Consider the following 12,600-nt stretch of genomic DNA (forward strand, 5'->3'; position numbering starts at 1 on the left):
TATTATTTTCTGTATTGTACTGTGCTGGTTGAGTTCGTCACTACTTTCAGCCCACAGTTTGGGTTTGTTACTTATTGAGTTGGTTGTACTCACGCTATAACCCGCACCCCGTGTGCAGATCCAGGTACTTCTAGTTAGGGCGACTGCTGAGTGAGGAGTCGAGATCTTGGAGATTATCGAGGTAGTTGCATGGCGTTCGCAGGACTTGACTCTCCTTCATTTTCTTTATCTATATTTCAGTTCTTATTCCTCAAACATTGTAGTAGACTGTATCCTTTTATAGATGCTCATGTACTCGGTGACACCTCGATTGTTGGGAGAGATTTGTATTGCATTGTGGTTTATTTCAGATTTTAAATGGTTTCCTAAATATTCCGTTTTGTTTTTCAAAGTTTTTACTTGGTGTTCTGGTTGAGTAGTTGGCTTGCCTAGTTCCACGATTGGCGCCATCACGAATGTTGGTTTTGGGGTCGTAACAGATTCGTAATCTTATCTTGTTAGGTTGTTGTAGATGAGAACATCAAAGGCTTCTATTTATAGTGCCATTAAGGCTCCATGGTTCAGAGAACTCGAATCAGATAGCCGAGAGTGACTCATGGTAATGATGATAGCAAATCGAATGAAAATCTGAAGACAGAGAGGAAATTCAGTTTTGAGTTACCTGAGTGAAAGGTAATTGGTTGTTGAAGCTTTGAACCAACAGAAAAACCCTAAAATCCAGAGGTCATTGCGTTTGACATCTGGGTATAGGATTCCATGATGATTTTCTAAAGAAGACTTCATGCATGCTCTGATTTGATGGGGCACGAGAGGAATCAAGCGATTTGAAGTTACACCTTCAAGCTAGGGTTTTCAGACTTGAAGGGTTTTGAATTTTATGATTGAAAAGTAATTTGCAGCAGGATTCACGGGATTTAGGAGACAAAAGGTGATTTCAGACTTTTATTTAAAAGATCATAACAGATCTCAGACGATTTGAGCTTTCATCTTTGAGTCTAAGGTTTCAGAATCAAGGCGTTTGAATTTAGTTATGAAAATGGAAAGATTACAACAAGATTCGCAGGTGTAGAGAGGCAAATCGAGTGTTTGTGGTTTGATTTTTTTGACCTTGCACGGATTTGTACAAGGTCTTGTGATTGATGGAGGCTGGAGAGATAAGAGACATGAGAGAGAAAAGAGACATGGGAGGTGGTTGTGAAGATGCAAATGAAGTAGGGTTGCTAGGGTTAGACCGTTTGGTCTTTGGATTAAAGAAGGAAGGAAAGATCTGTGCCGTTGATCTTTTAGATCAACAATCATGGTATTTTGGTGTTTAAAGGGATTTTCGGAGAAAATTTCATGGCCGTTGGATTTTTATATTTTGGATGGTGAGGATTAGATCTGTAGGTGTATTAAAATTAAAAAGAATAGGGTAAAAATTATGGGCCGTTGATTTATGGAATGGAGGGCCCAGATGATTTTGTGTTTCTTTTGTGAGTGACTGAGACAGGTGATGTGGCAGGTTGTGATTGGCTTAGGGAGAGTGGCGTGGATTGTCAAACTGGAGAAGAAGATGGGTGTTTTGACCGGGTTATTTCGGATAGGGCCTTGTATTTGAGCTAAAAGTAGTTGAACAAATAACCACATCGTATTTTAATTGAAATTGCAATTGTGGCCTTTTGGTCTTTAATCCATTTCGAAATTAAGTTAAATAAACTTAATAATTTCAATAAAATGAAATAAAAATTACAATTGTAAAATACTACTAATTATTGTAATTAATTGATTATTTGTGAAAATACTCCACTAGGATATTAATTTTGAATTATTGAAATAGTAAACTAATCAACTATTTTAAGAAGTAATTTATTGAATTAATTATAGAACTTACGTATAGAAATTATTTTAATAATCCTAAAATAGTAAATATAATTTGTAATTACATAATACTAATACCAAATAATAAATTTTGAAACTAATACTGAATTAATTTGTAGAAATAGGTATTCATTATTGAAAAATACTTTTAAAATATTTATTGCAAATTATTAAGTATAAATAAGTTAATTTTAAAAGGGAGGGTATAAATAGGCTGTCAATAGCTGCCCCTCTTTGACTGGAGACAATGAAAGAGTTTTAGGGCAAATAAATTGAACCAAAGCCCATTTTGTCCTGCCTTTTAGGTAGGTATTACAAGAAATGGAGATGGTGAATTTGTGGGATTGAATTGATGAAGAATCCAGAAAGATTTGGGGGTATCAGGCCAAATTCTGGCTTTGAATTGCTTACATATCTCGAACTTAACGAGGATCAGGCCTCATGTAGTTCCGGTGTGGGAATTTTGGGGAAGTGACACTCGCATGAATTGCCCCTGCATAGTATTGCGACGATACGACGAGACGAAAGATAAGTCACTCATGGTAGCTTCAATTTTGCGGCCTGATTTGAATGATTCGAAATTTTGAGCTCGCTGATCATCCTGAGCTGGGATCTTAGGCCCGCTACTGGGTTGGCTGTCCCCATAGCGTTGTAGTTTGGTCTGCTGCTAAGAAAAAGTTCCACGCTGGGTGTTTGTTCCTGCAAAATAAATGAAATACACACATACCAATATATTTTAATGCAGAATATATTAAGATGCGATGTAAATGATGCAGGAATGATGATGCCTCGCTGCTGACGAGCCGTTATTTGGGATTGGGATGAAGGGATACTTGATCCTGACTTGATTTGTTAGCCGGGATGTGTACCGTTCCGCAACTATCAGAGCATTTAAAAATTGACTCCGCTTGTTGGGAGAGCTTGATTGGTAAAGTGTGTCTCCGCTTGTTGGGAGAGCTTTGCACTGAGAAATGTCTCCGCTTGTCCGGAGAGCTCAATTTGTAAAGTGCATCTCCGCTTGTTGGGAGAGCTTTGCAGTGGAACGTAAAGTATCCTCCATTTAGGAGTGATTGATAAAAATTGTAATCATGCCTAAAGCTACACGAACAAAACGTCAAAACATTCAAAGTAATAGTAAAGGAAATGAAAGCATGCCCAAAAGATACTCTTGACTATGAAGCTAGGTTACGGCCATCGATTGGCAGGATATTGGTAACGTGGTTTGCGATTGTATGTCCTGACATCCGTGATTGACAGAGTGGTGCTGCTGATTGCTTTTGTTGGCAAAGTTTACAATTTGCTATATTCAAGGCTCCAGCTAGAGAAGCCGGCATTTGATTTGTACAAGGTTCCTCGATTTGATTGAGCGAACGATTTGTTATATACAGGACTTCGATTGGTGAAGCCGACGTGCGATTTGTACAGGGTGCTCCGATTGATTTAGTAGGCAGTTTGCTATATACAGGACTTCTATTGGTGAAGCTGACGTGCGATTTGTATAGGGTGCTCCTATTGATTGAGCATGCGGTTTGCTATATACTTGAATTCTATTGGTGAAGCCGATGTACAATTTGTACAGGGTGCTCCGATTAAGTGAGCGGGCGATTTTCTATGTATAAATTTCTGTGTTAGTTGTCTAATTCCGAGGCACCTGTAGATTATTCAAGAGTTAGCTTTAGTTGTACTAGAAAATTTCAAGTAAAAAGGAGGAGAGATAATCTTAGGCAAGTGGTGGATTCGTCATTTACCCCCAGTGTGGTTCTAGCACTTCCTTATTCCCTGTTGACCCTGCACTTAAAGAAAGAAAACTTCTTAGTAGGGGGGATTTGGTTTGTATCGACCATAGTGTTGGCTTGCGCTGGCCTTTGACATGATTACGCCACGAAGTTCGATAGATGGAACAAATTACTACACACACACACACACACACACACACACACACACATATATATATATATATATATATATATATATATAGAAAACATTTTGGAAATACTTGCTTCTTTTAAGGAAAATACCGTCTTTCTAGATTATGACATGTTACGAAAGGTTCTCCACACGCGAACGTATCCCTTTGAGAACTTCATTCTGTGAATGTCGATCTTCTGTGATGTCTCTAACAACGCGACTACCTACTGTGGTGACTGCGTCGTAATCTGAACTAATGCATTACAAAGATTTTCCTAAGGTTATGACCCAACACTTTTAGGTTGCCTACGTATCCAAAAAACGGAATCAGGTTTGAACATAGTTCGTGGGATGATGATAAAATATGATGAAAATGATCGAGCCCAACTCAGGCAGCCTAGGTATCTAAAATGGAATCCGGTAGAAGCGTAGTTCGATTACAACAGATGCAAAATGATGAGACTAAGAATGAAAATGGCCGAGTCTGACTCATACAACCTGCGTATCAAAGTGGAATCATGTTGGAATGTAGTTCAATTACAAAAGATGACTGAATACGATGAGGATTTCCTACGTGTTCCTTTCTGAGGAAATCATGTCGGCGTAGTTCCTGATCAACATACAAAAGTGATATTTGGTTTTTCTATTACAAGAGAAAGGGGGGAGAGAAACCGAACCCTATGTGGGTTTCCTACGTATCCTTCTCTGGGAAGTCAGGTTGAAAGAAGTTCTGTTACTTCAAAAACCCTAAATCTACTTGTTTTCAGGCATAGTATATCTTGACTGTGTCTGAGTTGATAGGCTTCGTGCTGAATCTTCCATCCATTTCTGCCAAGATTAGAGCTCTACCAGACCGTTCTTGATGAACCACGTAAGGACCTTGCCAGTTTGGTGCAAACTTCCATTTGGCTTCTTCTTGATGGGAAAAGATTTTCTTTAGAACCAACTGCCTCGGTGTGAATTGGCGAGGCTTCACCCTTTTGTTAAATGCACTGGCCATCCTATTATGATATAGATGTCCATGGCATACAACATCCATTATTTTCTCATCAATGAGCATGAGTTGTTCCTGCTTCACATGTATCCATACTGTATCATCCAATTTTGCTTCTTGAATGACTCTTAAGGACGGTATCTCAACTTCTGCGGGTATCACCACTTCAGTGTCATACACTAACATGTATGGCGTTGCCCCAGTGTATATTCTCATGGTAGTCCGATAACCTAATAAAGCGAATGGTAGATTCTTGTGCCATTGTATGTTATTGTTCACTGTCTTTCGTAAATTCCTCTTGATATTCTTGTTGGCTGCCTCGACTACGGTCTGTAGGCTGTGGAATCGTGGTTGAAAATTCTGAACTTCTTGCATCTTTCTCTCATGAGTTCGCTATTGAGGTTAGCGGCATTGTTAGTGTTGGTGGACTCCGGTATTCCAAATCTGCAAATGATGTTGTTTCAGACAAAATCTACCACTACCTTCTTTGTGACGGCCTTGTAAGTAGATGCCTCGACTCATTTAGTGAAATAGTTGATAACTACCAAGATGAAACAATGTCTGTTTGATGCTGCATGCTCCATGGGTTCAATCACGTCCATGCCCCAAGAAACAAACGACCAAGTTGAACCCATTACATTTAACTCATTTGGTGGAACCCAGATGAAATCTCTGTGAATCTAGCACTAGTGACACTTCTGCATGTAGCGGATACTATCGTTTTCCATAGTCATCCAAAAGTATCCAGCTATCAAAATCTTCTTGGCTAATGTGAACCCGTTCATGTGCGGTCCGCACGTCCCTGCATGTATTTCTTTCAACAATCTGGTTGCTTCGATGGCGTCTACACATCTGAACAAACCTAAGTATGGGGTCCTCCTGTACAAGACTTCCCCTATGAGGAAAACGTGATTTGCTAACCTCTTGAGGGCTCGCTTTTGACTATTAGTAGAATTCTCTAGGTATTCCTGGTTGGAATTTCTTGATGGCGTGATAACATGGTTTAACATCTGGTTTTTCATTCACATGGAAGCAATAAGCATGTTGATCCCTCATCTCTACCTCGATAGGGTCGATGTAATTCTTGTCTGGATGCTGAATCATAGATGATAAGGCCACAACGGCGTCCACAAACTCATTCTGAATCCTGGGGATGTGCCTAGACTTAATCTTTGTGAACTTCTTGCACAGCTCCTTCACATAGTGTAGGTACGGCAGTATCTTGACATTCTTGGTGGACCATTCTCCTTGGACTTGGTGTATTAACAAATCAGAATCTCCTATGACCAAAAGTTCTTTGAAATAGATATCGACTGCCATTCTCATTCTAAGGATGCACGCCTCATATTAAGCCATATTAGTGGTACAAGGGAATCTTATCTTTGTCGATACTGGATAGTGTTGTCCAGATTCTGAAATCAGGACTGCCCCAATCCCAACTCCTTTGAAGTTTGCTGCTCCATCGAAAAACATTCTCCACCCAGGGTATGATTCTGCAATATCCCCCATCGAAAAATAGTACATCTTTATCGGGGAAATACGTGGTAAGCAGTTCGTAATCTCCATCTACTGGATTCTTGGCGAGATGGTCAGCTAAAGCTTGCCCTTAGCTTCTGAGCAATCCAAGTCAGAGCACAACAAGTGCATTTTATCAGAGTATACTTGGTCTCGCATGGTGTAAACTTCTTACTTAAGTAATAGATGGCCGACTCCTTTCTCCTAGTTCCGTCATGCTGCCCCAACACACAGCCGAAGGCGTCGTCCAAGACTGACAAATAGAGCAACAATGGTTTCCGTAGTTCAGGGGGAACCAACACTAGCGGGTTTGTAAGACACTCTTTGATTCTGTTGAAGGCGTTTTGACACTCTTTTGTGCATTTCGTGGAAGCATTGTAACGACCCGACCGGTCGTTTTGAGAGAATTAGCCCTGAACCCCTATTTATTGCTCCCTCTATTTTACTTTTGGGTTTTATGACTTGCCGGGAGGATTTGTCTTTGGTTTTGGAGTGTAATGGTACATATGGTCCTTAAAAGGAGAGTTTAAGTTGTAGGATTTGACCGTACTTCGAAATGTGTGAAGACGACTCTGGAATAGAGTTCTAACAGTTCTAATAGCTCCATAGGGTGATTTTGGTCTGATGTCGAATTGGACGTCTGTAGGTCATTTTAGCATCAATTGGCGAAAGTTGGAAATATTGGGTGATTTTTGGGAAGTTTGACCGGGAGTGAACTTGTTGATATCATGTTCGGATTTCGATTTCGGAAGTTGGAACAGGTCCGTAATGTCAATTATGACTTGTGTGCAAAATTTGAGGTCAATTGGACTTGATTTGATAGGTTTCGGCGTTGGATGTAGAAGTTTGAAGTTTCAAAGTTCATTAGGCTTGAATCGATGCGTAATTTGTGTTTTTAGCGTTGTTTGATGTGATTTAAATGCTCGACTAAGGCGGTATGATGTTTTAGTACTTGTCGGTATATTTGGTTGAGGTCCCGGGGGCCTCGGGTGTGTTTTGGATAGTTAAAGGATCATTTTTGGACTTAGAATATTTCTGGTGGTGGGCTGGTTCTGGTGTACTCACACCTGTGGTGGATTTGGCCGCAGATGCGGTCTCGCGTAAGCGAGCTTGGAGTCGCAGATGTGGGGATGGGGGAAATGGACAATGGTCGCATATGTGATGTGAATATCGTAGGAGTGGAGTCGCTTCTGCAGAGGAATGGGCGCAAAAAGGGAAAGGCCTGGGAGGCCTGTTGGTCGCAGAAGCGGACTTTGTCCGCAGGAGCGAGTGCGCAGAAGCGCTCCTTGACCGCAGAAGCGGAAGCGCAGATGCACATTTGGGTCCGCATAAGCAAACGCTCCTGGACTAAGTTAGAACCGCACCTGCGATTGAAATTCCGTAGGTGCGGAGCCGCAAATGCGGCTGTGGACTCACAAAAGTGATTTCGTTGCGCAGAAAAGGGGCAATTCTGAGGGTTTATTTCATTCTTCATTTTGGACATTTTGAACTCGGTCTAGGGAGATATTTTAGAGCACTTTTGAGGGATTTATTGAGGTAAGTCCCTTATGTTTAGTTTTATTCAACAATCTTGTTTCCTCATTGATTTTTCCACCTAGTTAGCATGTATTTAAGGTGAAATTTGAGGGTTTGAGGCTAGGGATTTGGAGAGTTTAATCTGAGGAATTGAGTGGATATTTGGTATCGGATTTTGGTAATTTGGGTATGAGTGCACTCGTGGTCGAGTGGGCATTCGTATTTGTGACTTTTACCTAAATCCGAGGCATGGGCCCAGGTCGACCTTTTGGGCCGAATTTTCGATTCTTTGTTAAAGTCGTAGTTTCATTATTTAAATTAGTTTATTGTAGTTATATTTATAGCATGAAATTGTTTTGGCTAGATTCGAGCCGATCGAAGTTGGAAAGTCGAGGGAAAGGCATACTACTTGACTGATTAAGCGAGATTTGAGGTAAGTGACTTGTCTAACCTCGTGTGGGGGAAATCCCCTTAGGTTTTGGTATTGTTGTAACCATTTGTGATAAGTGTGCGCCATGTACGCTAGGTGACGGGTGCATATACAGGCTAATTGTGAAAATTTCGGTTCTTGCCGAGTTGTCTTATTTTAAATTCCTTAACTGAGTTGCCTTAGCATATGTTGTGATCATGTTTAGCCTAGTATCGCATGCCTACGTGCCTTAACTCTTACATTCCAATTGTGCAACATGCTTAGTTGAATTACCTGCTTTCCTTGATTTGAATTAAATCTTTAACTGTAAGATCCTTGCTGTAAATTCGTGTTTCCTTCGATTACCTGCTGCATATTTACTTTGGGACTATGAGGCGGTTCCTCCGGAGATCCCCCTGTACTACATATTTACTTTGGTACTACGAGGCCGTTCTTTGGGAGATCCCCCTGTACTGCATATTTACTTTGGAACTACGAGGCATTTACTCGGGAGATCCCCATTTACTGCATATTCACTGAACAAGGTTACAGTGAAGAACCTGTATCCATTGCCATGTATTAATGACTTATTTGATCAACTTCAGGGTGCCAGAGTGTTCTCTAAAATCGACTTACGTTCAGGCTATCATAATTTGAAGATTCGGGAGCCGAATATCCCAAAGACTTCTTTCAGGACTCGGTATGGTCATTACGAGTTCCTTGTAATGTCTTTTGGGCTGACCAACACCCCAGCAACATTCATGCACTTGATGAACAGTGTATTTCAGCCCTATTAGTCTTCTTCTTGTTTGTAAATAAGAAGGATGGTTCCAGACACTCGCGCCCCCTACTAGGGCCGCGAGAGGTCGGGGCCAGGGTAGAGGCCGAGGATGCCCACGTGGTGCAGCTAGAGGACTCATACGGGCTGTTACAGAGGAGCCACTAGTAGCTCCAGTTGGAGGGCAGGCACCTGAGATGCGTGTTACTACACCAGCCCTCCAGGAGACTCTAGCCCAGTTTCTGAGCTTGTTCAGCACCTTAGCTCAGGCAGGATTCATACCTTTTGCTCCTACCATATCTCAGGCCGGGGGAGGAGCACAGACTCCCGCCGTTGGTACCCTAGAGCAGCGGGTTCAGGTCGACCAGGTTCCAGAGATCATACCAATGCAACTGGTAGCTTTAGTTCAGCCCGAGGTTAGGGAAGCAGCTTCTGAGGTGGAGCAGTTTAGGCTCGAGAGGTACAAGAAGTACCACCCTCCTACTTTTAGTGGCTTGGCATCAGAGGATGCCCAGGGTTTTCTTGAGGAGTGCCACTTATCCTCCGTACCTGAGGAAGTATGTTCCTCAAAGTCTCAGAGATGTTTGGCGCACAGAGTTTGAGCAGTTGCGCCAGGGCGCTATGACCATGTCAGAGTATGCGGTCCGATTTAGTGATTTGGCCAGGCATACACCAGCCTTGGTCGCTACTGTTCGAGAGCGGGTTCGTCAGTTTATTGAGGGGCTCAACCGTTGTATCAGATTGAGCATGGCTTAAGAGTTGGAGATGGATATTACGTACCAGTAGGTAGTAGGGATTGCCAGGAGTTTGGAGGGTATGCTAACTCAGGATAGAGATGAGAGAGAGGCCAAGAGGTCTCGAGAGTCTGGCACTTACAATGGTACTCGTGCCCCAGCTGCAGTTCACCATGGTAGAGGTTATATGGGTCGTCCTAGTCATTCAGCACTTCTAACTGCCAGCTATGCTCCAGCCACTACTAGGCCCCACGATCCTTATTATGCACCGCCAGTATCTAGTGTGCCTCATGCACGGGGTATTTCCAGTGGTTAGTCCAGTCGTTCAGTCCCGAGGCAGTCGCATCAGCCACCTCCTCCGAGAGCTTATTTTGAGTGTGGCAACACTTGTCATTTGGTGAGGGATTGCCCTAGATTCAGTAGGGGTGCACCTCCATAGATTTCTCAGGCACTGCGTGCTCCACCGGGTCCTCAGGCTATGATTACAGCACCAGCAACCACCCCACCTGCACAGCCAACTAGAGGTAGAAGTCAGACAGGTAGAGGTCGCCCTAGAGGGGAAGGCCAAGCCAGATATTATGCCCTTCCTGCTAGTACAGAGGTAGTTGCATCAAATTATGTTATCACATGTACTATTCCGGTCTGGCATAGAGATGCATCAGTCTTATTTGATCCAGGCTCCACTTATTCGTATGTGTCATCTTATTTTGCTTCATGTTTGGGCGTATCCCATGATTCTCTAAGTTCACCTGTTTATGTATCTACATCCGTGGGTGATTCTATTGTTGTTGACCGTGTGTACCAGTCATGTTTGATTATTCTTAGTGGTTTTGAGACCAGAGCTGATTTTATTGCTAGCATAGTTGATTTTGATGTTATTTTGGGCATGGACTGGCTGTCACCCTATCACGCTATCCTTGATTGTCATTCCAAGACGGTGACGTTGGCTATGCCAGGTCTACCGCGACTAGAGTGGAGAGGTACCGTGGATCATGTTCCTAGCAGAGTTGTCTCATTTCTTAAAGCTCAACGAATGGTTGAGAAGGGGTGTGATGCACATCTGGCCTATGTGAGAGATGTTAGAGTTGATACTCCTACCATCGAGTCTGTTCCGGTATTGAGGGACTATTTAGATGTATTCCCAGTGGATCTTCCGGGCATGCCGCCCGACAGATATATTGACTTCAGCATTGATTTGTTATCGGGCACTCATCCCATTTCTATTCCACCTTATCGGATGGCCCCAATAGATTTGAAAGAGCTAAATGAACAGTTGCAAGAGTTGCTCGATAAGGGCTTCATTCGGCCCAGTGTATCACCTTGGGGTGCTCCTGTCTTGTTTGTAAAGAAGAAGGATGGTTCCTGCCAGTTGAACAAGGTTATAGGGAAGAACATGTATCCATTGCCATGTATTAATGACTTACTTGATTAGCTTCAGGGTACCATAGTGTTCTCTAAGATCGATTTTATGTTCAGGCTATCATAATTTAAAGATTCGGGAGCCGAATATCCCAAAGACTTCTTTCAGGACTCGGTATGGTCATTACGAGTTCCTTGTGATGTCTTTTGGGCCGACCAACGCCCCAACAACATTCATGCACTTGATGAACAGTGTATTTCAGCCCTATATTGACTCCTTCATTACTGTGTTTATTGACGACATTCTGGTGTACTCCTGGAGTCAGGAGGATCATGAGCTACACCTAAGGACTGTGCTTCAGACCAAGAGAGAGAAGAAGTTAGATGCAAAATTTTCGAAGTGTGAATTCTAGCTAGACTTAGTGACATTTTTGGGTCCTGTAGTATCGAGTGAGGGGATCAAGGTAGATCCAAAGAAGATTGAAGCAATGCAAAGTTGGCCTAGACCGTCCTCAGCTACGAACATCCGGAGTTTTCTTGGCTTGGCGGGGTATTACCGTCGATTTGTAGAGGGTTTCTCATCTATTGCATCAGCTATGACCAGATTGACCAAGAATGGTGCTCCGTTCAAGTGGACCGAGGATTATGAGGAGAGCTTTCAAAAGCTCAAGACTGCTTTAATTACAACCCCAGTGTTAGTGTTTCCTACTGGATCGGGGTCCTATATTGTGTATTGTGATGCATCACGCATTGGTCGCGCGGTGTTGATGCAGGACGGTAGGGTGATTGGCTATGCATCTAGACAGTTGAAGGTGCACGAGAAGAACTATCATGTCCACGACCTTGAGTTAGCAACTATTGTTCATGCCTTGAAGATCTGGCAGCACTATTTGTATGGTGTTCCTTGTGAGTTTTTCACCGATCACCGGAGTCTACAGCATCTGTTTAAACAGAAGGATCTTAACTTGCAGCAGTGGAGATGGTTGGAGTTGCTTAAGGATTATGACATCACCATTCTCTATCATCCCAGGAAGGCCAATGTGGTGGCTGACGCCTTGAGTCCCAAGGCGGAGAGTTTGGCAGTTTAGCATATATACCAGTAGCAGAGAGGCCCTTAGACTTGGATGTTCAGGCCTTGGCCATCCAGTTCGGATTACGATTCTGGAAGTTAGAGCAGGCCCGTAATGTTAATTATGACTTGTGTGCAAAATTTGAGGTCAATCAGACTTGATTGGTAGGTTTCGCCGTCGGATGTAGAAGTTTGAAGATTCAAAGTTCATTAGGCTTCTTGAATCGATGCACAATTTGTGTTTTTAGCGTTGTTTGATGTGATTTAAAGGATCGACTAAGTCTGTATGATGTTTTAGGACTTGTCGGTATATTTGGTTGAGGTCCAGGGGGCCTCGGGTGAGTTTCGGATGGTTAACAGATCATTTTTAGACTTAGAAGATTTCTGGTGCTGGGCTGGTGCTGGTCTACTCGCACCTGTGGTGGATTTGGCCGCAGGTGCGGTCTCTTATAAGCGAGCTTG

General features: G+C 42.6%; 2 protein-coding genes across 2 annotated transcripts; both read right to left on the bottom strand.

Moving 5' to 3' along the window:
• Window positions 1–4,528: 4,528 nt before the first annotated feature.
• Window positions 4,529–4,975, bottom strand: LOC142178100 (uncharacterized). The gene has a single exon (XM_075247428.1). The coding sequence runs from the start codon at window positions 4,973–4,975 to the stop codon at window positions 4,529–4,531; it is 447 nt and encodes a 148-aa protein (XP_075103529.1).
• Window positions 4,976–5,704: 729 nt separating this feature from the next.
• LOC142178101 (uncharacterized) lies at window positions 5,705–6,079 on the bottom strand. Its single transcript, XM_075247429.1, has one exon. It carries the CDS (start codon window positions 6,077–6,079, stop codon window positions 5,705–5,707), a length of 375 nt encoding a protein of 124 aa, XP_075103530.1.
• Between the last annotated feature and the right edge of the window lie 6,521 nt (window positions 6,080–12,600).

This window comes from Nicotiana tabacum, chromosome 24, assembly GCF_000715075.1.
Source record: "Nicotiana tabacum cultivar K326 chromosome 24, ASM71507v2, whole genome shotgun sequence".
Classification (NCBI taxonomy): Eukaryota; Viridiplantae; Streptophyta; class Magnoliopsida; order Solanales; family Solanaceae; genus Nicotiana; species Nicotiana tabacum.

What these genes read in the sequence shown, in the direction of transcription:
- LOC142178100 (XM_075247428.1), bottom strand. Translation starts at nt 4,975, where the DNA reads ATGAGAATATACACTGGGGCAACGCCATACATGTTAGTGTATGACACT.
- LOC142178101 (XM_075247429.1), bottom strand. Translation starts at nt 6,079, where the DNA reads ATGGCAGTCGATATCTATTTCAAAGAACTTTTGGTCATAGGAGATTCT.